General features: G+C 35.0%; 1 protein-coding gene and 1 non-coding gene across 2 annotated transcripts in view; one reads left to right on the top strand and one right to left on the bottom strand.

Moving 5' to 3' along the window:
• Positions 1 to 24,283, bottom strand: part of OTOGL (otogelin like) — a 431,190-nt gene that overhangs the window by 1,553 nt on the left and 405,354 nt on the right. The window contains exons 49-60 of the mRNA XM_081593187.1: positions 23,075 to 23,287; positions 22,495 to 22,599; positions 21,767 to 21,874; positions 17,087 to 17,188; positions 16,144 to 16,248; positions 16,018 to 16,058; positions 10,761 to 10,824; positions 9,481 to 9,659; positions 8,794 to 8,898; positions 6,441 to 6,560; positions 4,520 to 4,565; positions 695 to 774 (exon numbers count right to left, since the gene is read on the bottom strand). Of these exons, the coding sequence (XP_081449313.1) occupies positions 695 to 774; positions 4,520 to 4,565; positions 6,441 to 6,560; positions 8,794 to 8,898; positions 9,481 to 9,659; positions 10,761 to 10,824; positions 16,018 to 16,058; positions 16,144 to 16,248; positions 17,087 to 17,188; positions 21,767 to 21,874; positions 22,495 to 22,599; positions 23,075 to 23,287 (1,268 nt within the window). The remainder of the gene's footprint in view (positions 1 to 694; positions 775 to 4,519; positions 4,566 to 6,440; positions 6,561 to 8,793; positions 8,899 to 9,480; positions 9,660 to 10,760; positions 10,825 to 16,017; positions 16,059 to 16,143; positions 16,249 to 17,086; positions 17,189 to 21,766; positions 21,875 to 22,494; positions 22,600 to 23,074; positions 23,288 to 24,283) is intronic.
• Positions 21,444 to 21,515, top strand: TRNAC-ACA (transfer RNA cysteine (anticodon ACA)). Its single transcript has one exon. It is a non-coding gene; the product is annotated as a tRNA-Cys (tRNA).

Raw genomic sequence — 24,283 nt, 5'->3', positions numbered from 1 at the left:
TGAGATGGTTGGATGGTATCACCGACTCAATGGACATGAGTTTGAATAAGCTCCAGGAGTTGGTGATGGACAAGGAGGACTGGCATGCTGCAGTCCATGGGGTCACAGAGAGTTGGACATGACTGAGCGACTGAACTGAACTGAAGGTAGCATATTGATTGTCCAAGATGGCAATCTGACATAACTCAAAGTATGAAACGTGCACACATAACTAGACAGATCTATGGAATGTATTAATCACTATCTCAGTTCAGTTCGTTTCAGTCTCTCAGTCGTGTCCGACTCTTTGCGACCCCATGAACTGCAGCACGCCTATATAAGTTGTATTATATCACAACTAAGTAGACTACAGAATCATATAGGTCTTATAAAAGTGGTCCAATTTAGACATAAGACTATTTTTGCTAATTAAAATTGCATACTTAAGACAATATGTGGTCAAGTATATTTAGATTTAAATTTCCATCTCTCTGGATTGAAATTATCATTCAGAACTGTTGATTATTTATGCCAAGAATAAATTCACACTTCTTCACAAACAGAATATTTCAATATTAGAATGTAGGAATAATCTCAAAGTTAAATATTTTAAGTGTTGGCATTTTGTTTGCTTACAAACTTACCAGTACTGACACATATATACTTCTGGAAAGACATAGACCATTTACATAACAAATTATATTTATCCACTTACAGAGCTTTGACTTATACAGTCCTGTTTCCGTATAATTGACTTAATAATCACTTTCTGGCATATCCTTTCTTCTCGTTTGCCTGATAAAATATAGAATGTATTTATTCATCCAAAGGTTCATGTCAAATTGTTTCTTAATTCAATTAAACATATGAATATATTTTTAACTGAAAACTGATATATTTATATGAAATATATTTCTATAATGAGATAGTTGAAATTTTACTCTTATGTAGTTTATGTTCAATATTTATTTTCAATTTCTAAATAGATTTTCTCACATATTTTCTAGCTTTATATTTATCTCTTTACCTTATTGTTTTAGAATAATTATTACTATCATAAATCAAACATATTCCACACATGGAGTAATGCTAACATCAATCTGTGTGTGCAGTGTATATTTTAACATAATATATAAAAAAATTCAACCATGTTATATATAGGTAAATATACATGTACATAATTAAGGCATACAGACATATATAAATCTCCTTTAAAATATAAACTGATAGATTTAAGATACTTTATCTTAATGGATATTAATGTAAAATTATGCATAAATGTAACTGAATCGTTACCAACCATGTTGAAATGTATAGATGACTCATACTTGGTTTTATTTCTCTGGAATGATGTCACAATTTCTAATGAAAATGCCGTGTATTAAGTAATAATATATTATCATGCCTCTGTGCGCATGATGGATTATCATTTGATAATAATACACCCAATAATATATATTTAATGCTGTATGATAGTGGATGTAATCCCTTAATCAGGATGCAAAACAACCAAGGTTCTCATCTCACCCTGTTACTATTAAGAATTTGCTTTGTCACTTTAGGAAAGCCATTAAACCTTTCTGCTGAGTTTCCTTATTTGCAAAAGACTGGAGTTAGAACTCCAATCTTCAAGTGAGTTTAGTCACAAAATCTTTATTTAAAATAAGTGCTTGTATGAAATCCCAAGAAGTGAAGTATATAAAAGTTAAACTACTCTGGCTGAAGTATAGATGAGTAGCAAGATTGCCTGAAATTAAGCTGTTCTTGTCATCCATGACCTTCAGTTGCTGTATTCAAAGGTTATATCTGTTCTCTTCCTACTTGAATTCTCAGCAACATTTGTGTCAATCCATTAGTCTTTCCTCCTGGATATACTTTCTGCACTTGGCTCTAAGAGCACACTCTGGTTTTCCCCCAATCTCTTTATGTCTCCTCCTCAGTCTCCTATTTTTGCCTTTTCATGCTGTTCATGGGGTTCTCAAGGCAAGAATGCTGAAGTGGTTTGCCATTCCCTTCTCCAGTGGACCACGTTTGTCAGAACTCTCCACCATGACCTGTTCATCTTGGGTGGCCCTACATGGCATGGTTCATAGTTGGATTGAGTTAGACAAGGCTGTGATCCATGTGATCAGTTCAGTTAGTTTTCTGTGACTGTGATTTTCATTCTGTCTGCCCTCTGATGGATGAGGATAAGAGGCTTGTGGAAGCTTCCTGATGGGAGGGACTGGCTGTGGGAAAAACTAGGTCTTGCTCAGTGAAGAGCTGTCTCATTAGAAAAGACCCTGATGCTGGGAAAGATAGAAGGCAAGAGGAGAAGGAGACAACAGAGGATGAGATGGTTGGATGGCATCACTGACTCAATGGACATGAGTTTGAGCAGACTCCAGGAGATGGTGAAGGACAGGGAAGCCTGGCGTGCTGCTGTCCATGGGATTTCCAAGGGTCCAACATGATGGAGCAACTGAGTAACAGTCTCTTATACTTGGTCATTCTCCTTCCTGGACCTCCCAACTACAGCATGGCCTGAGACCCAGTGTTGGTGACAGAGGGCAAGCTGTTTCATGTCTTATGATGCTTTCACACACTGGTTACTTCATTAACACTTTTATTGTCATATAAGTTTTAAAAGAAAGACTAGTCAAGAAAGAAACATCTTGAACATGACCTATAAGTCCTTATTGTCTTCTATCACTTTAACCCCTGTCCTATGACTGCATTTTGCCTCTTCTTCCACTTTGAACACTCTTCACTCTTCCCGGCTGGCTCCCAAGGACATTCAGTCTGTACTCAAATGAAGAGGCATTCTCTAATCACCCACTTAAATGAACAGCCAATTCCCCTCCCTCTCCATCCCTTGTATTCTGCACTGCTGTTCTTTATACCATTCGTCAGTACCTGGCGTAATGGCGTATATTTACCAGTTATTGGGTCTTCCCCGTCTTGATAACATGCACTATGCAGGCAGATATTGTTTCATCCTCTATCATAGTCCCAGTACCTAAAACAGTGTCTGCTACATGAGAGGCGCTCAACAAAAATCTGTTTATGTTAATTCATTCAATAAATGAAACTGGGACATCCTAGTTGACTGAATTTGTTTGTGCCAAGAGCCATTTTCTATTCATTCCTCAGTGTATTTATAATTGTAACACATGTCGTTTAGCATAGTACCTGTGATAATATCCAACATCTGCAGTCTTTCTGATAAAGCCTGGTCACCCAAAAGCAAACACTACAGACAGGGGTTCTCTAATGCCAAAGCAGAAACTACTTCACAGGTTCTTACACATCAGATTAGAGAAAACGAGTCAGCTTGTTACCATTCTGCAACTTCAAGGAGCTGGGCCAAACTGAAAGATCCTGAGGCCAGGCACTGGAGAGACTTAAGTCTTTCACTGATTATGAGTGTAATCTACTTTTCTGAACCTTCATTTCCTCAACTGTAAGGGAAATCATACCTATTTCCTCACATACTTCCCAGGACTGTGGTGAAGACTGGTTGCAGTGTTATCTGCAATGGGTTTAATAGAGTGTTGGTGTGTGGCTGACAATCAATAGTAGTAATACGGTCAGTCAAAAACAGATATTCCCTTGTCTGCCCTCAGATAACACAAATATACTCACTTCTCTAATAATAAACATGGGGTTATAGAATTCTTGTGACTAAGAATCCAATGCTACACAATGGCATTATTAACCTGAATAGTGTTGAAGTCTTTTCCCAAAAGCTTCTCTGAACAATATTAAAATTACTGTTTATGCCAAGTTTTCTAACACTTCTATTTTTTATCTTGATATAAACTCACAAGTAGTTGAAAAATAAATTCATAAGCATTCAAATAAAAATTGCACAAATACCGCTCTATTCTATTTCATCTTTAACATGACCTTTAATGACCTTATCCTCTGTCATCGCTTTCATCCCTGTGCTATGACTGCACTTTGCCACTTCCTCTGCTTTGAACACTCTTCAGAGGGTGTTATAAAGCACTATGAAATAAACCATATAATTCAAATAAGTATAAATTTATGTATAAATATAAGTTTATTCATATTTATGGGATATTTTATATACATATTATTTAAATATAACTCACTAAATTGGTATTTCTCAAATGTATTAATTATACAGAACCATAGGTTTGTTCAAATAGGTTTGGAAAATATCATACTCTCTATGTCCTTATTGGAATCTCATAACAATTTTGTGTAGTTTAAAGCACATTTGACCGTAGAGTACTTTTTAAACTTAAACCCTACTGAAATTCTGTGCAATACCTTTTGAGAAATGCATCAAGAAAGACATTTATAATGTTTACATTAAATTTAGATTAAAATTCATCTAAATTAAAAACTGTATTTATGTTCCAGAAGACTAAATTACAAAGTAATCAACCACTTGCCATAAAAACATTTAAATAATATACATTACAAAATACATTCCCTCATTGCAACATAAGAAGTGAATCTTATGAGAAAAATCATAATCATGAACAATTAAAACTAATCAAATTAATGTATATAATTTGTCCTCACTTACAGATCCTGCAACAGCCTTCATTATAAAGCTTCACAATCCCTTCATTCTAGGATGAGAGAAGGAATAGTGTTAAAACTCAACGTTTGTTCATTTCCTCCTAGATTAGAAATAAAAAACTAACTTTTCAATATATTTACTAAATATCACAAAGACGTTTATAGAAAAAGGATTGAAACAACTATATCTAATAACAATTTTTATTTTTAAAATTAGGAGCAGATATTTTAAATTGTTTTAAAATTGTTATTTCTTCATAAGCAATATGAAAAAGAGTGCAAAAAGATTAACTTACTTAAAAGAACACATTTAAAATACAACAAAAGATTTTCTTACCAAGTTGAGAGGTACTCTAAACAGAGATCATTGTGTTATTTAGACTCCTTGAAATAAACTACTTTTTGAGACTAGACTGAGTTCCTGAATATAACTGAATGTTAAAATGATATCTCTTTTTCTCTAATATTTTATTATTTTAAACAGACCCTCTACTTCTGAATGTCTCTTGTCAAGGCTAAATTAAGAAAATTTTATTGATTATCTTTTGGAATTCTTAACATAATTTCCTGATTGCTTTTAGTAACTCGCTAATTGTAATTAAAATAAAAGAATAATTTACTCTATAAAAATGGATTTGTGAAATAAGATGATGCCTAAGATTCTTTAAAGAGCTAAAATCTATTACTTTGTTACATATTGTATCTTATTATTCAGCCAGCTAGCTAACCATCATCACTAAAAGGGTGCATGTTGAAAAAAATCAGTGAAATCATGCTATTTCTTTACACTGAAAGAAAAATATTGCCTCACACAACAGAATAAAGTTTACTTTTCATTAGGGATTATTATTTCCTAAATAATTAAGGCCACAAATAATCTTTTTAAAAAAACTATGTGACTTTCAAAAATCTACTGTCCCAACGAGCTCTTCTCTGGGAGAATAAGGAGTTGGAAGAGCAAAACTGAAGGATCAGCTATGCTCTGGTATAAGCTGAGCTTCACAGAGGCCCATGCTCAGAGAAACTATGACAAAGTTCACTTAGGCCACCACGCATTGAAAAGCAAATGACATCAAAAATCTGGATCATCCCATTGCCCTGGCCCTGAGCCCTTGTCACATGCATCGAACATGGAATGGTGTTCTGTTTCACATATGATAATATACATGTTTCAATGCTATTCTCCCAGAACGTCCCACCCTCACCTTCTCCCTCAGAGTCCATAAAATTGTTCCATGCATCTGTGTCTCTTATTCTGTCTCACATATAGGGTTATCGTTACCATCTTTCAAATTCCATATATATGCATTAGTATACTGTATTGTTGTTTTTCTTTCTGGCTTACTTCACTCTGTATAATGGGCTCCAGTTTCATCCAGGGATGATCCAGAAGGATGGGATGGGGAGGGAGGTGGGTGGGGGGTCCAGGAAGGGGAACACATGTAAACCCATGGCTGATTCATGTCAATGTATGGCAAAAACTATTACAATATTGTAAAGTAATTAGCCCCCAACTAAAATAAATAAATTTATAAAAAAAAAAAAAAAAAAAAAAAATCTGCTGTGTGATTAAGAAAGAGGAACTTGACCCAGTTCAGATCAATTAGTTTATTAATCCATATTGAAAGAGAGGCTAAATCAGCTAATCAAAAGATTTTTCAGTAATCCTTTGGTCTACATATTAAAAACCCAGACATAGTATCATGTCCGTTCAGGGTGAGTCAAAATTATTTGGAGTGCCATATACAACTGAAACTGTCAAACAGGAAATATAATCAAGCTTTTATGTACATATGAAAATAAAACACTTACCAAAAAACCATGTATAAATAAACCATGTTTCTATGACCTTGGAAAACATATTAATGTGCATTTTTAAAATTATATTTAATGCTAAACTTTCTTGGCTATATCAAAGTACAAACCATTTTGCATTCAGTCTCATTAAAAGGTGGACAGACCATACTGTAGTTAAGAATCATTGCCCCTTCATCAGTCTTAACACATTCATATGTTGTACAATTATAGTGCCAGGTGCTCCCCTCCTAAAAATAAAAGAGAAAGATTCTGTTTGCTTATTAAAATCTGCTATATTTCATAAGTAGAATGTTTCCTATGCTACTGAATCAAAAGTCAAGTCAAGATTGAGAGAGCTTCTTGTGACATAAAATGTCTGTCTGGAACTGTACCTAAACTTATCTAAAATGATTAAAAATTCATGTATGTGGAAGGTGGGTGGGTGTGTTTGGTTTCATATTAGAACTGAGATGTAAATGTGGAACAAAACAATAGAGAGGAAAAAAATAACTCAGCATCTTTTTCTACAAAATTAATTATCTAATTTGGCCAAGTGTCAAAGGTCTTGCTCTAATATTCCTTCACTAATTATAAAACAACAAATCATATTAGTTAGTATGACTCCTCACTTGAGGCTTGTTTATTTTTTCTTCTACTCCCTTATCACAAAAAATTTAAAAATCTTTGGATGATAGTGATTATTCACCTATAGTTCTAGTTTTCTATACCTTCTTGTTATTTTTAAATGTATCCCTATTCTTTAACAAATTTTTAAGATAGTAAATGTTTATTTCACTCCTGATTTCAGAATTCCTATTTACAAATAAAATCATATGAAACTAATTATAATATAACTATTAGGCTGTAATTGTTAATCTATATATTTTTTTATAACCCGAATTTTAAAATGTTAGTCAAACTCTGACTTGAAGATTCCTTGTGGACCAGCAAAAATTCTGACAAGCTTCCTTTTCTATAGATTCTATTTTAATTTATAAATGTCTTCAAGTCCTCTACGAACCTCAACTGGAAAAGATCTACAAGTCCAGGTCTAAAAGAAGATAAAACATTCAAAATCAAATGTTAATTCTAATATTCAATTCAAATAGTATGTTCTAATTTATTTGGAATCAAAAATTAGTTGTTCCATAGGAATAAGATTTCTAGATAAATAAAAATTATCTTTGAAAGAGTCAAGAGTTATTATAACAACCTTGATGAACATTTACCTATTTTACTTGTGTTCACAATAAATATTCTAAACATAATTTAATCTTTAATTTAAATATCAGGGTTATCACTGTGAATACTGATTATATACACCAATAGTTCCTGAATTATTGACATCAATAGAGTTTATGTTGCTCTTTACTAAAATCCCCACATTACTGTATATTTTCAAGTAACCTCTGATTCATTTTCTCTCACTGACACCTGTCTCTTCATCATTTTTATAAGCTTGCTTTTTCAAGACTCCCTCTTTAAAAAATATAATATGAAGTAGAAATATTGCTATGATTAAACAGATAAATAATATTAACATTATTTAAATCAATAACACTATTTTTCACATAATTATAAAACAAATGGACAACAAGCATATGTTATATTGTTATAAAATAAGATAATTGTTAACTTTTTCTTACTTAGTAAAATGCACAGGATTAGAGAAATCTGTTTTTCTTTTGGGTATATAGCTAATTCCATGTAATTAAGAATACCATAAATAAGACCTCCATATAATTAAACTATTAATGGAAAAAACTTAAGAATAGCAATAATAAATTGGAACTATCCTCAGGTAATGCAAATTATAATCAGAATTTGTGACCCTCCTAAATCTGATGACATCACTAATAACTGTACTAAAATTACATGGTTCCCTTCTGTTCTAAAAAAGGGAAAGAGTAGGTCAGTCTGCAAACCTCCATAGAGCTATTATGAGATAATGGAAGAATTCTGAATAATTATTATATTGTGGAACGATGTGATACAGCATTCATTACTCTTGAAATTTTCTTTTAAAAATTTTCAAATATCTTAAATCTTTTCTTATATTTACCTACTGAAATCTTCAATACCTGAAATAATAAAGTACTAACATCTTGAGTTTCAGATTTTTGTTAAAATGCTTCATTTCAAATGAGTGAATAAAATAACACTCTTTTCCTTTGTTCTAATTATTAGAAATCGACATTTCTCAAAGCCCATTCCTAACATCTGGGGGAAAAGTAAGGATCTATGATAAAATAAGTTTGAGAAACCAGTTAAATATGCTCCTCCGCAAAAGGAATCATGTACTTTAAAATGTTAACTATGTCTTGTGTGCTGCAAGTGTGCTCGACATGGGTGTGCTTATTGTATGTAGAATCCTGTGTGTGTGAGAGAGATTTTTCAAATTTATGTGAACACCTTATTCAGAAAATAGCACAGAGAGCTACCCTCCAGAGGAATACATTTTAGGAATGAAGTAATTCATACCTCATATATAACTGTTGTTCCATTTTCCATTTGAAATTTGCACGATATATTTTTGCAGGTACCACAACAATCATAATCACTTGGAGGTGGAGTATATACCTGGTGCTGTGCATAGTAATAATCATTTGAATTAGCCAACAGCAGTACTGATATTTTTAATGAATTAATTCTGAAAGTGCTTCCCGTTATAACATATGCGCTCAGAGGGAGGGTCAAGAGGAAGAGGACATACGCATACTATGGTTGATTCATGTTGATGTATGGCAGAAACCAACACAACATTGTAAAGTGATTATCCTCCAATGAAAAATAAATTTAAAAAATTATGCTCTCTTAGAATATCTGTAAGCATTTCTAAGGTTGAATTTGAGGCACATCAAATAACTTTATATAGCTATATTAGAGGTGAAGTAGTTGTTAACCTTTACATCTAGCAACCAAGATTCATCAAGCAGATATAAACAGCTCAGGTTAAACAAGCTGTATAGAAAATAAGACTCCTGAAATTCAAGGTTATACACAGGAAAAGGATACTGCATTATATAGATACATTACAAATTAATAGATTATTAAAGCACCATTCAAGTGTATATTTTTAAATTATAGAGTATTTACTTGTTCAAATTCTGCAGCTGCCATTTTAAGATTAATTAACTTGTATCAGAATGACTTAGAAAAAATACTTACAATATCACATTCTTTTGAACAATTCACCATTGTAAAGTTGAAAGTGTGGAAGCCTGTATGGTTATCTTTTTCCTCGAGACACTCTACCATGTGACAAAAATCCCCTTCCAAATACCTTATCATAGATTGGCCAGGATTCAATACTGATATTTCTTGAAATACACACACATCATCCTTTTCTAAGAAAAGATACAAAAAGTTAACAAAAAGTATGATATTCAGGTTTTTTTATTCGTCAATCAATAGAACTTTTATTTAAGACTGTTTTGATTGTGATGTGCAATTTTTTAAAACCCAATAAAGATCTATAACTTTATATATTGCTAATCGCTTGAGTTCACTTAATAATGAGTGTGACATTTATTCCTTAACATACAGTAAGAAATTATATGTAAACTCAACTACTATTTACTGTTTGAACTTTCTCTAAAAGCTATAATATATAGCAGATTCTAGAATTTTAGCCTAAAGTGATCATCAAGCTACTTGCTATTACCTCTTCTGGAAACATAACATGACAGTTTGGGGGAGTGGATATAAATGAAGGCAAAAATATAACACTAGGCCTCTTCATGAAGGGATTGTGTAACATTTCATGTTTTTGTTATTTTGAGAGAAGAATTTTCAATTTTATTGTGCTGCAAAATATATAATTATATAAGTCATCCTTTACGATGAAGGTACCTGATATAATGTGCTATCACATCTTTGAAAGTGGCTTTAGGTAAGCTAGAATAGTAACGAAGAATTCAGCTCAGAAACTCTTTGTGCCTCGCCAATGCTGGATTTAATTCTTCTCTCATATAAAAATACCAAAGTTTCAAGATATTGAACAACTGTTTATTTTCTATTAACCTACTTAATATGAAGATTTGTTATTTCATAGAAAAATCAACCTCATGCCATGCAGTGTTATCATCAATAATAATAAAACAGTAATCACAAATCTGTCACTTTTAGATGTTACCTATTTTTAAATTAAATTATATACACAAAAAAGCACCTTGGCATCAACTTTAAATTCTGTGAAGCCTCTGAAAAAGAATCATTTTTATGTCTTGTTATGAAGTTTCTGAGCAACTTCACTTATGAAGTTTCTCAGAACACTTTGGAATATTACACAAGAGGAAATTAAAAAATAAAAAGTACACTTTTTATACTCAAAACTGGCAAATGGCTTAAAATGTGTAATATATCTCAAAAATAATTTTTATTTTTTAATAGTGAATAACATATACCAATAATAAGATTATCATTAAAAGTTTCAAAGACATAGTTACCACAGAGATACTGTACACATCCACAGTCACTCTGAAAGTTGTAGTCTATTGCAGTAAATTCTCCCTATTAGAAAGATATTATTATTATATGACTTACCAACATAGTTTACTGTATTGCCATTGAAAAAAATACACAATATAACATCTAATAAGTATCCTACCCCACAACCACATAGCAACGTCATAGTAAATATTTGATAGGGAACAAGCTTTGATTAACCCAGTAGTCATTTAATTAGTAACATAAGGAAAAAACTCACAATAAGCAACATGATCATAGACTACACAGTCTGTCTAAACTTTAATTTCCTTATCTATTAAATGAGTGAAGATGGATAAGATGATCTTTATCGTTTGTCCTGGGGAACACATGTAAACCCATGGCTGATTCATGTCAATGTATGGCAAAAACCACTACAATATTGTAAAGTAATTAGCCCCCAACTAAAATAAATAAATTAATAAAATAAATAAAATAAAATTATACTGTTTGACTCCGAGCTTCTAGTGGGCAATTCAAGATAAGAGAATGCTTGCTAATCCTAGAAACTTCTCTTGAGGAAAATGTTCTTGATCTGCTCTATAGAGGTGGTCCAGAACTCTGATGTATGCATATAGCACTGCTGCTATAGCATATAAAACAAGAGCAGAAGAGTGAACGATTAATAGCACAGGCTCAGGAACAATACCGCCCTTCTGCCAATCTTGCTCTGCTACTTACTAGCTGTGTGATCTAGGGCAGGTTACTTAACCAGTCTGCTCCTCACCTTCCTCATTTACAAAATGGCGATAATAATACTGCTTGCCTCTTAGAACTGTTGAAAGAAACAAATGGATCATATATATAAGGGCTTCAAATAAGCTGAGGTACAGAAAGTGCTATAATCTTTCTCTCTCTCTGCTCTGTTCTGCCCTCTGCTCAGCTGTGTGTGACTCTTTGCAACCCCATGGACTATAGCCCTCCAGGCTTCTCTGTCCGTGAGATTTTCCAGGCAAGGTAGTAAGTAAATTGCTGTCATGACCAACACTTAAACTTTTCTTTACTAGGAAAATTGTATTGATTCTTCTCAAGTAGGACTCAGGCCTAAAGTTTCAAGAATTGTATTTTAAACATTAACTTTTCCTGGGTATCTTTAATTTTCATATGACAGTAATAAAAACTAATTTGATTATCAACACAAAAAATAACTCAGATAAATTCATAGTAATATATAAAAGGCACTTCCTCCATAATTAGTAATATTCTACTTTTTATAGTGCTTTATGGGTTGCAAAGTAATTTCATAAACATTAACACATTTGATGCTTTATGACTTTTAGTCATTTACAATTCCAGTGGGACTGAAAATAAAATATTAGAAACATAGAGTTAAAAATAGTAATAAATCAAGCTCTCCCACTGCATAAACTATTCCAAAAGATTAGATAAGGAAGTAGGCTCTCACTAACTCTTTTAAGTCACTTACCTGTTTTTCAATAGTTAGAGCCACAATGCCCCAGTGTCCTCTCAAGCTTAGGTTTAAATTTTCTCATCTTCCTTCCTAACTTGTTTCCTCTGAGATCTTACTCATGGATTTAGTTACACTTTTATTCTCATAAGTACCCAATGTCAATCAGAGGAAATAGCCCCTTGAGTGTTCTACCGATACTTAATATTAATCAAATATGATGGTATTTTTTTTTATTCTCAAGCAAGCATCCCTCCCCTTTACAGTCAGTAGCAAAATCACCTCAAGACGTTTCCACTTTTTAGCTATTATGAATAGTGCTGCTATGAACATTCAAGCTTTGCGTGGACGTATGTTTTCATTTCTCATGGATATATACCTAGGAGTGGAATTGCTGAGTCATATGGTAATTATATATTTAACATTTTGAGTAATTACTAGGCTGTCTTCCAAAGCAGCTAGTTTTGTATTCCCAGAGCAGAACATGAAGGTTCCAAGTTCTCCACATCCTTGCCAACATGTATTAATATCTGTCATTTTAGTGAATGTGAAGTGATCTCTCACTGTAGTTCTGATTTTCATTTGAAAAAGTGAAAGGGTTAGTCATTCAGTCATGTCTGACTCTGCGACTCCATGGACTGAACTTCAAGCCTCCTCTGCCCATGGAATTCTCCAGGCAAGAACACTGGAGTGAGTAACCACCCCCTCCTCCAAGGGATCTTTCTGACTCAGGGATCAAATTCGGTCGATGTTACAGGCAGATTCTTTACCATCTGAGTTACTGCTGCTGCTGCTGCTGCTAAGTCGCTGCAGTTGTGTTCGACTCTGTGCGATGCCATAGACAGCAGCCCACCAGGCTCCCCCGTCCCTGGGATTTTCCAGGCAAGAGTACTGAAGTGGGGTGCCATTGCCTTCTCCGATCTGAGTTACTAACTAATAGCTAATGATGTTAAGGAACTCTTCAAGTGCTATTGTCCACTGCATATTTTATTTGGACAAATGTCTGGTTATATCCATAAAATGGAATATTATTTAAGAGTAAAAAAGAAATGAAGTACTGATACATGCTACAACACAGATGAATCTTGACAACCTTATGCTAAGTGAAAGGAATCACAAAAGACCACATCTTATATGATTTCATTTACATGAAATATTAAGAATAAGAAAATCTATATAGATAGAGAATATATTGTGATTTCCTAGGTCGAGGGAGTTTTGAGGGATACCAGTAACTCCTAAGAGGTACAGAGTTTCTTGGGGCAGAGGGTAATACAATTTTTCTAAATTGATTGTGCTGATGGTTGCACAATCTGTAAGCAAAATAAAAACCATTTAATTTCACACTCTAAATAGCTGAATTGTATGGTATGTGAATTATATTTCAATAAAGGTGTTACTAAAAAAGAAATACATTATTAAATATTTGTTTCAGTGTCTAAGACAATGTACTTTTAAAAAAAACACTGTGGACTGTAGCCTGCCAGGCTTCTCTGTCCATGGGATTCTCTAGGTGAGAATACTGGAGTGGGTTGCCATTTCCTTCTCCAGGGGATCTTCCTGACTCAGGAATTGAACCCGGGTCTCCTGCATTGCAGGCAGATTCTTAACTGATTGAGCTATGAGGGAAGCCCAAACATGTCTTCTTTGATAGATAAGGCCAGGAATACCATATCTTTCTCAAGTCTTAGAGGCATATCATAGAGGTAAATATTTAAAGGGAAAAAAAAGACTTGCAAAGAGTCATATCTAATGGTTATGGACCTATCTAAGTGTCCATCTAAAATAGTTAAATACATGATACCAGAGTCATAACTATTGTTTATAAAAGTTAAATTTTTATAATTCCTAGAAGGTTGGTATGTTCATAGATAATTCCTAAGAATGTACAGAAAGTTAGTTACCTATTTATACCCCCTCCTCCTCTGAAACAAATGCATTGTTAGTACACTTTCTCAAAGAATCACTGGGAACACTTTCAATTATTGAGATAATATATTTTCTATATTGTGCTTCATTTTGGACCAGTGAACTTATGTAGATATAAGATTGGTAGATTCAGTCACCAATGGAAAAAATAATGATTGTGTGATCACTTACCAAGAACCAGACATCCTGGAATGCGAAGTCAAGTGGGCCTTAGGAAGCATCACTATGAACAAAGCTAGTGGAGGTGATGGAATTCCAGTTGAGCTATTTCAAATCCTGAAAGATGATGCTGTGAAAGTGCTGCACTCAATATGCCAGCAAATTTGGAAAACTCAGCAGTGGCCACAGGACTGGAAAAGGGCAGTTTTCATTCCAATCCCAAAGAAAGGCAATGCCAAAGAATGCTCAAACTACCAGACAATTGCACTCATCTGACACGCTAGTAAAGTAATGCTCAAAATTCTCCAAGCCAGGCTTCAACAGTACGTGAACCGTGAGCTTCCAGATATTCAAGCTGGATTTAGAAAAGGCAGAGGAACCAGAGATCAAATTGCCAGCATCCGTTGGATCATCAAAAAATCAAGGGAGTTCCAGAAAAACATCTATTTCTGCTTTATTGACTATGCCAAAGCCTTTGACTGTGTGGTTCACAACAAACTGGAAAATTTTTAAAGAGATGGAAATACCAGACCATCTTATCTGCCTCCTGAGAAATCTGTATGCAGGTCAAGAAGCAACAGTTAGAATTGGATATGGAACAACAGACTGGTTCCAAATTGGGAAAGGAGTACATCAAGGCTGTATATTGTCACCCTGCTTATTTAACTTATATGCAGAATATATCATGAGAAGTGCTGGACTAGATGAAGCACAAGCTAGAATCAAGAGTGCCGGGTGAAATATCAATAACGTCAGATATGCAGATGATACCACACTTATGGCAGAATGCGAAGAAGAACTAAACAGCCTCTTGATGAAAGTGAAAGAGGAGAGTGAAAAAGTTGGCTTAAAGTTCAACATTCAGAAAACTAAGATCATGGCATCTGGTCCCATCACTTCACCACAAATAGATGGAGAAACAAGGGAAAGAGTGATAGACTTTATTTTGGGGGGGCTCCAGAGTCACTGAAGATGGTGACTGCAGCCATGAAATTAAAAGATGTTTGCACCTTGGAAGAAAAGCTATGACCAACCTAGACAGCATATTAAGAAGCAGAGACATTACTTTGCCAACAAATGTCCGTCTAGTCAAAGCTATGGTTTTTCCAGTAGTCATGTATGGGTGTGAGAGTTGGACTATAAACAAAGCTGCGTGCTGAAGAATTGATGCTTTTGAAGTGTGGTGTTGGAGAAGACTCTTGAGAGTCCCTTGGACTGCAAGGAGATCCAACCAGTCCATCCTAAAGGAAATCAATCCTAAACATTCATTGGAAGGGTTGATGCTGAAGCTGAAACTTCAATACTTTTGCCACCTGATGCAAAGAACTGACTCAATGGACCTTGATCCTGGGAAAGATTGAAGGTGGGAGGAGAAAGGGAAGACGGATGATAAGATTATTGGATGGCATCACTGACTCAATGGACATGAGTTTGAGTAAGCTCCAGGAGTTGGTAATGGACAGGGAAGCCTGGTGTACTGTAGTCCATGGGGTCACAAAGAGTCGGACACAACTGAGTGACTGAACTGAACTGAACTTCCTATATCTAGTAAAATATAAAATGTTGACTGCTCCCTATATCAAAGCAGATTTCTTTTAATTTACTTCATTACAACTTAAAGAGAATAATTCCATTTACTCTGAGAAGAAATCAGAAATGAAAGAAATTATTGAAGAAAAAATTTATTTATATTAAAATTCAGTCAAAGTATGTGCTCTTACCACTTCACAAGTTGGCATAACAAGATTTTCACAGCTACATTCTAAAAGGCAAAAATGAACATATTTATATCGATCATAATATACTAATACAATGTAATAAGACTTTAAAATATAAAAATTAGTTACCACAATGCCATGTTGGACAACATTGACCAGATACATTTTGTTTCACAAGATTCATATCTTCTGCACAGGTGAATAGAGGCATAGGACAAAGATTTGGCTCACACACTAAATTAAAAAAATAACATGGGTAAAGATTAACTTCATTTAAATGCTAGTTTTCACTAGCTATCATTCACTGCCATTACTGATGTTCTGGAATCTCCCCAGAGCTGCCCACCCACCACCCAATTGCAATGTGTCGATAAGGACAGAACAAAGGACTCACAAGCAGATACAACAATAGTAGTACAGCTAGGACATGCTCCTTTCGTTAAGAGCCCTGAGAAATGGCAGGGGCGCAAGAAGAGAAAGGAAGTGAAAAGGGTATGGAATCACTTGGAAATCTAGAAAGTCTAGGATGAGGAGAAACCTCATAGCTAACCTATTTTGGGGAGGCAACAAAATTGTCCAAGAAGCACTCTATATTTAATACGCTAGAAATCGACTAAGGTCTGATATAACCGTACAGCTAACATGCACTGGCCTGAGCCTTCCCTGGTGATCCAATGGTTAAGAATCTGCCTGACAGTGCAGGGGACGTGGGTTTGATCCCTGGACTGAGAGGATCCCATATGTCCTTGGGCAACTAAGCCTGAGCATCACAACCACTGAGCCCACACCCTAGAGCCCACGCGCCACAACTAATGTAGCCTACATGCCTACAGTCCATGCTCTGTAACAAGAGAAGCCACCACCCCAATGCGAAGCCTGAGCACTGCAATGAAGAGTAGCCCCTGCTCTCCACAACTAGAGAAAGCCTGCAGGCAGCAATGAGGACCAAGTGCAGCCAAGGCTAAATAAATAAAACAAATAAACATTAGTTTAAAAAAATTTTAAAAAGAGGCACTGGACTTCTTAAATGCCAAACATATCTAAATATTTTAATTAATTAAAATATATTTACCACAGTAAAATTGAGGACAACAGAAGTGTGTAGTATTAAGATCCACAGTGAGAAATTCTCCGTCAGTACACAGTGGAATAGGTTCAGTGCAAGGTTTGCAAACTAAAGATGAAACAAGAAAGCAAAGTCATACTTGAGCTAAAAACAAACTAGTTATAAGTTCAAATTACTGAATACATATAAAATCAAAATAAAATACATTATATAAAACAAAACAGGAAACAAGGAAAATAAGGATTTAAAAAACAGATCTCCTTAGTTGGTCATAAAAACAATACTATCTGAATGTATTATTTTATACTTTCCCAAGCACAGTGATATAAAAGAACCATCTTACCAGAAGTACAGCACATTGAGATTTCAGGGTAATTTGTTTTTACTAGGATCAAAATACCATTGATTTACTTTAGATTTATTACTTCATTACTCATGATTACTCCAATTTATGGATGAACAATATAATAGGCACATGTTCTTCTGAACTCTTGGTATCCTTCTTCCAACTTTTGATAATAACTTTCAATAAATTTGAGGAAATGCCCTACCCACACAGTCTTGGAGTGACTCTTAATAAAGGTGCCTCACTCTTATCAGTCTTTGTGTAGGAAAAACCCACTTTAGATGAGTCAGAATATCTTTCTATAGCATTTGAGTCATAGAAGCACATCAAGACAGGAAATAAATGGATGTGGCTGACTCAATCATTAGTGACTGCCACCTAGAGAAGCTGGTTTCTTTCCTTCCCAGGGTTTGGCTGTTCTGCTTCATCTCAATCCCACAAAATCTTGATCCCCCAATTCTCCCAATAATTGACTGTGTGTAGGCTATGCATATGGAGAAGGCAATGGCACCCCACTCCAATACTCTTGCCTGGAAAATCCCATGGACGGAGGAGCCTGGTAGGCTGCAGTCTGTGGGCTCGCTAAGACTCGGACATGACTGAAGCGACGTAGCAGCAGCAGCAGCAGGCTATGCATAGGAACCTGGAATGTTAGGTCCATGAATCAAGGCAAATTGGAAGTGGTCAAACAGGAGATAGCAAGAGTGAATGTCAATATTCTAGGAATCAGTGAACTAAGATGGACTAGAATGGGTGCATTTAATTCAGATGACCATTATATCTACTACTGTGGGCAGGAATCCCATAGAAGAAATGGAGTAGCCATCATGGTCAACAAAAGAGTCCAAAATGCAGTACTTGGAGGCAATCTCAAAAATGACAGAATGATCTCTGTTCATTTCCAAGGCAAACCATTCAATATCACGGTAATCCAAGCCTATGCCCCAATCAGTAATGCTGAAGAAGCAGAAGTTGAACAGTTCTACGAAGACCTACAAGATGTTTTAGAACTAATACCCAAAAAACATGACCTTTTCATTATAGGGGACTGGCATGCAAAAGTAGGAAGTCAAGAAACACCTGGAGTAACAGGCAAATTTGGCCTTGGAGTACAGAATGAAGCAGGGCAAAGGCTAATAGAGTTTTCCAAGAGAACGCACTGATCATAGCAAACACCCTCTTCAAACAACACAAAAAAAGACTCTACACATGGACATCACCAGATGGACAACACCGAAATCAGATTGATTATATTCTTTGCAGCCAAAGATGGAGAAGCTCTATACAGTCGGCAAAAACAAGACCAGGAGCAGACTGTGGCTCAGATCATGAACTCCTTATTGCCAAATTCAGACTTAAATGGAAGAAAGTAGGGAAAACCACTAGACCATTCAGGTATGACCTAAATCAAATCCCATATGATTATACAGTGGAAATGACAAACAGATTTAAGGGACTAGATCTGATAGACAGAGTGCCTGATGAACTATGGATGGAGGTTTGTGACATTGTTCAGGAGACAGGGATCAAGACAATCCCCATGGAAAAGAAATGCAAAAAAGCAAAATGGCTGTCTGAAGAGGCCTTACAAATAGCTGTGAAAAGAAGAGAAGCAAAAAGCAAAGGAGAAAAGGAAAGATATACCCATCTGAATGCAGAGCTTCAAAGAATAGCAAGGAGAGATAAGAAAGCCTTCCTCAGCAATCAATGCAAAGAAATAGAGGAAAACAACAGAATGGGAAAGACTAGAGATCGCTTCAAGAAAATTAGAGATACCAAAGGAACATTTCAAGCAAAGGTGGGCTTGATAAAGGACAGAAATGGTACGGACCTAACAGAAGCAGAAGATATTAAGAAGAGGTGGCAAGAATACAAAGAAGAACTGTACAAAAAAGATCTTCACAAACCAGATGATCATGATGGTGTAATCACTCACCTAGAGCCAGACATCCTGGAATGTGAAGTCAAATGGGCCTTAGGAAAATCACTACAAACGAAGCTAGTGGAGGTGATGGAATTCCAGTTGAGCTATTTCAAATCCTCAAAGATGATGCTGTGAAAGTGCTGCACTCAATATGCCAGCAAATTTGGAAAACTCAGCAGTGGTCACAGGACTGGAAAAGGTCAGTTTTCATTCCAATCCCAAAGAAAGGCAATCCCAAAGAATGCTCAAACTATCGCACAATTGTACTCATCTCACATGCTAGTAAAGTAATGCTCAAAATTCTCCAAGCCAGGCTTCAGCAATACATGAACTGTGAACTTCCAGATGTTCAAGCTGGTTTTAGAAAAGGCCTAGGAACCAGAGATCAAATGGCCAAAATCCAGTGGATCATCGAAAAAGCAAGAGAGTTCCAGAAGAATATCTATTTCTGCTTTATTGACTATGCCAAAGCCTTTGACTGTGTGGATCACAATAAACTCTGGAAAATTCTGAAAGAGATGGGAATACCAGACCACCTGACCTGTCTCTTGAGAAACCTGTATGCAGATCAGGTAGCGACATTTAGAATTGGACATGAAACAACAGACTGGTTCCAAATAGGAAAAGGAGTACATCAAGGCTGTGTATATTGTCACCCTGCTTATTTAACTTATATGCAGAATACATCATGAGAAACGCTGGGCTGGAAGAAGCACATGCTGGAATCAAGATTGCTGGGAGAAATATCAATAACCTCAGATACGCAGATGATACCACCCTTATGGCAGAAAGCAAAGAAGAAGAACTAAAGAGCCTCTTGATGAAAGTGAAAGAGGAGAGTGAAAAAGTTGGCCTAAACCTCAACATTCAGAAAACTAAGATCATGGCATCTGGTCCCATCACTTCATGGCAAATAGATGGGGAAATAGTGAAAACAGTGAGAGACTATTTTCGGGGGCTCCAAAATCACTGCAGATGGTAACTGCGGTAATGAAATTAAAAGACTCTTACTCCTTGCAAGGAAAGTTATGACCGACCTAGAAAGCATATTAAAAAGCAGAGACATTACTTTGCCAACAAATGTCCATCTAGTCAAGGATATGGTTTTTCCAGTAGTCATGTGTGGATGTGAGAGTTGGACTGTGAAGAAAGCTGAGCACTGAAGAATTTATGCTTTTGAAGTGTGGTGTTGGAGAAGACTCTTGAGAGTCCCTTGGACTGCAAAGAGATCCAACCAGTACATCCTAAAGGAGATCAGTTCTGGGTGTTCATTGGAAGGACTAATGTTGAAGCTGAAACTCCAAAACTTTGGCCACCTCATGCGAAGAGTTGACTCATTGGAAAAGACCCCGATGCTGGGAAGGATTGGGGGCAGGAGGAGAAGGGGACAACAGAGGAGGAGATGGCTGGATGGCAACAATGATTTGATGGACATGAGTTTGCGTAAACTCCAGGAGTTGGTGATGGACAGGGAGGCCTGGCGTGCTGTGATTCTTGCGGTCACAAAGAGTCGGACACGACTGAGTGACTAAACTGACTGAACTGACTCAGGCTATGCAGAATCAATCAGTTGTTGCCATTGCAGTCAAAGAAACTTAAATTATACACAAAGAAGTGCTGCAACCTACATGGGTTCATCTGAAACCTACATTAATCACCAGTCTTTGTAATAATTCCCTAATGGAATGGAAAAGAGAGAACTTTTATTTTTGAAAGTCCAGTTCATCAGACAGAATATACAGCACCAAATATAGTCATTTTCTAAACACCTTTCATTTCTCTTTTGAGATCATTGTGCTTGCACATCTTGTACATATCCTATACAGCAGATGAAGTTTTAAAGAGTTACTCTGCATAGTAGAGTCCTTTATTTACTTAATTCTTCAGGAAAGTCAGGACTAAATTTTTTCTCTAAAAAGAACTATGTGGTAGCTTTATTTTTTAATTGATTATATTATCTTTGGTTAGGTTTTGACTTATATACATAGTCTATGTCAATACAGAAAAGTAGTACTAATTGTAATAATTGTCAATAATCATTTAAAATGCTATATCTTTTTTTTTTCTACCACTCTATTTAGTTGAATTTTACTTCCCTGGTGGCTCAGATGGTAAAGTATCTGCTTACAATGCAGAAGACCCAGGTTCAATCCCTGGGTTGGGAAGATCTCCGGGAGAAGGAAATGGCCACCCACTCCAGTATTCTTGCCTGGAAAATCCCATGGACAGAGGAAGCTGGTAGGTTACAGTCCACGGGGTCACAAAGAGTTGGACACGACTGAGCAACTTCACTTTTTTTTTATGAGTATATTGGCTAAATATTGGTTACCATGAGTTCCATGAAATTCACATCAAATAAGAGCTTTTCCTTTTATCTTTCCTCTTCTTCCAAGAAATGATCTCACAAAACACTTACCACAGAGAGGAGAAAAGCAGCAAGTCTCTTCCTCTTGAACCTGAATCATGAATTGATCTTCTTTGCATTCTGGTATTGAAATTTTGGGGCATTTGAATGGGTCACATTCTGCAAAAACACAAAGATATTTGGAAATTTATATAGAATAAGATGAATAAATGAAATAGCATGGTTCATTTCTCTTTGAATTTAGTAATAATTTGTTCATTTAAAAAATCTTAATCTTAGAAGAAATATATAGGCAATAGCAGGTTATTAATATAAAAAATAAATATTTTACATAAAATATATGTAAATAGACATTTTCAAAATATATATACTTTATCTTAATCATATATACATGATTAATCATCTATATGCATGTATGTATTTGTGTATATATATGTATATATACTGCTATAAAATCTCAGCAGAAATATATAGGAAATGGCAATTTTTTCATATTTAAAATATACAAATGTATACACTTAAAATACATATTTCTACTAAAATTAAGATCTTTAAAATGAACTAATTATATATACATATAATCTATATAATAAATATAATTAAAGTTCATATATATACTTATTTACAAAGAAGTCATAGGTTTAAAAGAAAAACTACCTTTAGCAAGACAGTTCTGCAAACAATCTGTTTGATAAATTTTTTTGTAGACACAAAAATGAGAATCTAATCCACTACTCTGAGTGAACAATGAATCTCACTTTTCCTAGTTTATTACTCACCACATTGGTACTGTGGACAGCAAGAAATGAGGCTATGGCCAACCACCAGTTTTTGACTATTTGTACATGTTGGAATGGCAGTTTCACACAAAGTCATGTCACATCCTGGAAATAATTAGAAATATAAAAAAAATTGTGTACACAACTAAAATCCTTAGGTTCTAACTTAAAGCAGGAAAAGGATTCTCATTATGTATGTTTTTACACTGCAATTAAATCCATTCAACTCACAGAATGGACATATGTGAAAAGGCAGCAGATTTAAGGTTACCGATTATTGTCTTTGACCCTTGGTTATCATAAGTCAAAGATTCCCAAACCCTTTATCTTGTCATGTCTTTCAGAATGTTATTAATTTATAATAGCAAGAGTTTTGCATGTCTGTTTGCAAAATCAACAAAACTGTAATGAGGTAAAAGTTGCGTTGAGAAAGTGTAAGTGACATTTATGGCAATAGTTACTTTAACCCTGTACATTTTTTTTTTAACACCAAGCATCATACATGCCCTGTTTTTCCTCAAAGAATACCAACATATTTTGTGACATTAATAGACTGTATGGCTTCAGCCTGCATACATACTGCAAACTTCCTTTGAACAGCAGGTCCACCTATCAACGAAGCCCAGGATGACTTCAGCTTCTCGTTCACAAATTGGTGAGGGCTGTTCATCGCAGTCAGGTTCTATGGGAATAATGCTTCCATTCGCAAAACATTTGTACAGGGCACATTCGTCAATGCCCCCATTCCAAACTTCACCAGCAGTTCGAGGCTGGTCTTCACTATCAGTGCATGCTTAAAAAGACAGTCAATATTATATCACTTAGAACTTGGGCATGAAAATAAATCAAGCTGTGATGTTTGGATTTCAGACTGTGATTTGGTCCAAGGGCACAGATAACCTGTCATGTTATCTACCTTTTCACAGCTTCTTCTTTTTATTCATCAACTACTAGCTTACATTTTTCTTCAATGAACTTTTTGTAGTCCGTGGAAAATATTTTTCCCTTCTACAACTACCTGTAAATTTGCATGACCTCTTCTATAAATAAGATGATCTGTTAATTATTTTGTATTCATTTTAAGTCTTGCTAGTACAATTTATTTAGCTTAAACAAACTCAGTAACATAAACTTAAATTAGTTTTAAAATATTAACTATAAAAACTGAGTAGTATTAGAACACAAGGTAGTCTCTACCTCACATTAACATGTTTGTCATATCAAAATTCAAAAGATTTCAGCTTTAAAATCTAAATGTGAAAAGTAGGCAGTCAAGCAAATATTGTTTAACGACTCTGTTTTATTATGAACATTTTACTTAATGACAAATATAGCCCTCTAGTAGTTCTTTAAGGATAATAAAGACAAATGAAGTGACCACCATATTCCAAGCTTCCAATGAACTTTTCTTTATTTGCTACCAAACCAATCTCTCAGGTCCCTAAAAAAATATATAAGCATGCCTGTGTGTTCTCAAATTCTTCCACAAATATTTTCTCAATGGCAAATACAAACTTGTTTCTGAAACTATATATGCATTTTGCTTCTACTTGCCTTTCCCTTTAATTATGATCTTTACTTTTGACCGTAACAATGATCCTTGTGATAGATACAAAGTGCTCTATGGCAATTTTCTCAGTTTTGCACTTTTTCAAATCCACAATCACCATGGAGACTATGTGTCAAAATAAAATGGGTTGAAAATGAAAGCAGAAATACTCGATGTTTTCTCCCAGATAATAACACTTTCTGAAACTTCTTGAGTGCTTATTTTTCTCTAGGCACTCTT

The sequence above is a fragment of the Giraffa tippelskirchi genome, chromosome 4 (assembly GCF_054371585.1).
Source record: "Giraffa tippelskirchi isolate mGirTip1 chromosome 4, T2T-mGirTip1v1.2.pri, whole genome shotgun sequence".
Taxonomy (NCBI): Eukaryota; Metazoa; Chordata; class Mammalia; order Artiodactyla; family Giraffidae; genus Giraffa; species Giraffa tippelskirchi.
The sequence above is the reverse complement of the archived record's forward strand: the minus strand, read 5'-3'. Positions and strand labels throughout refer to the sequence as shown.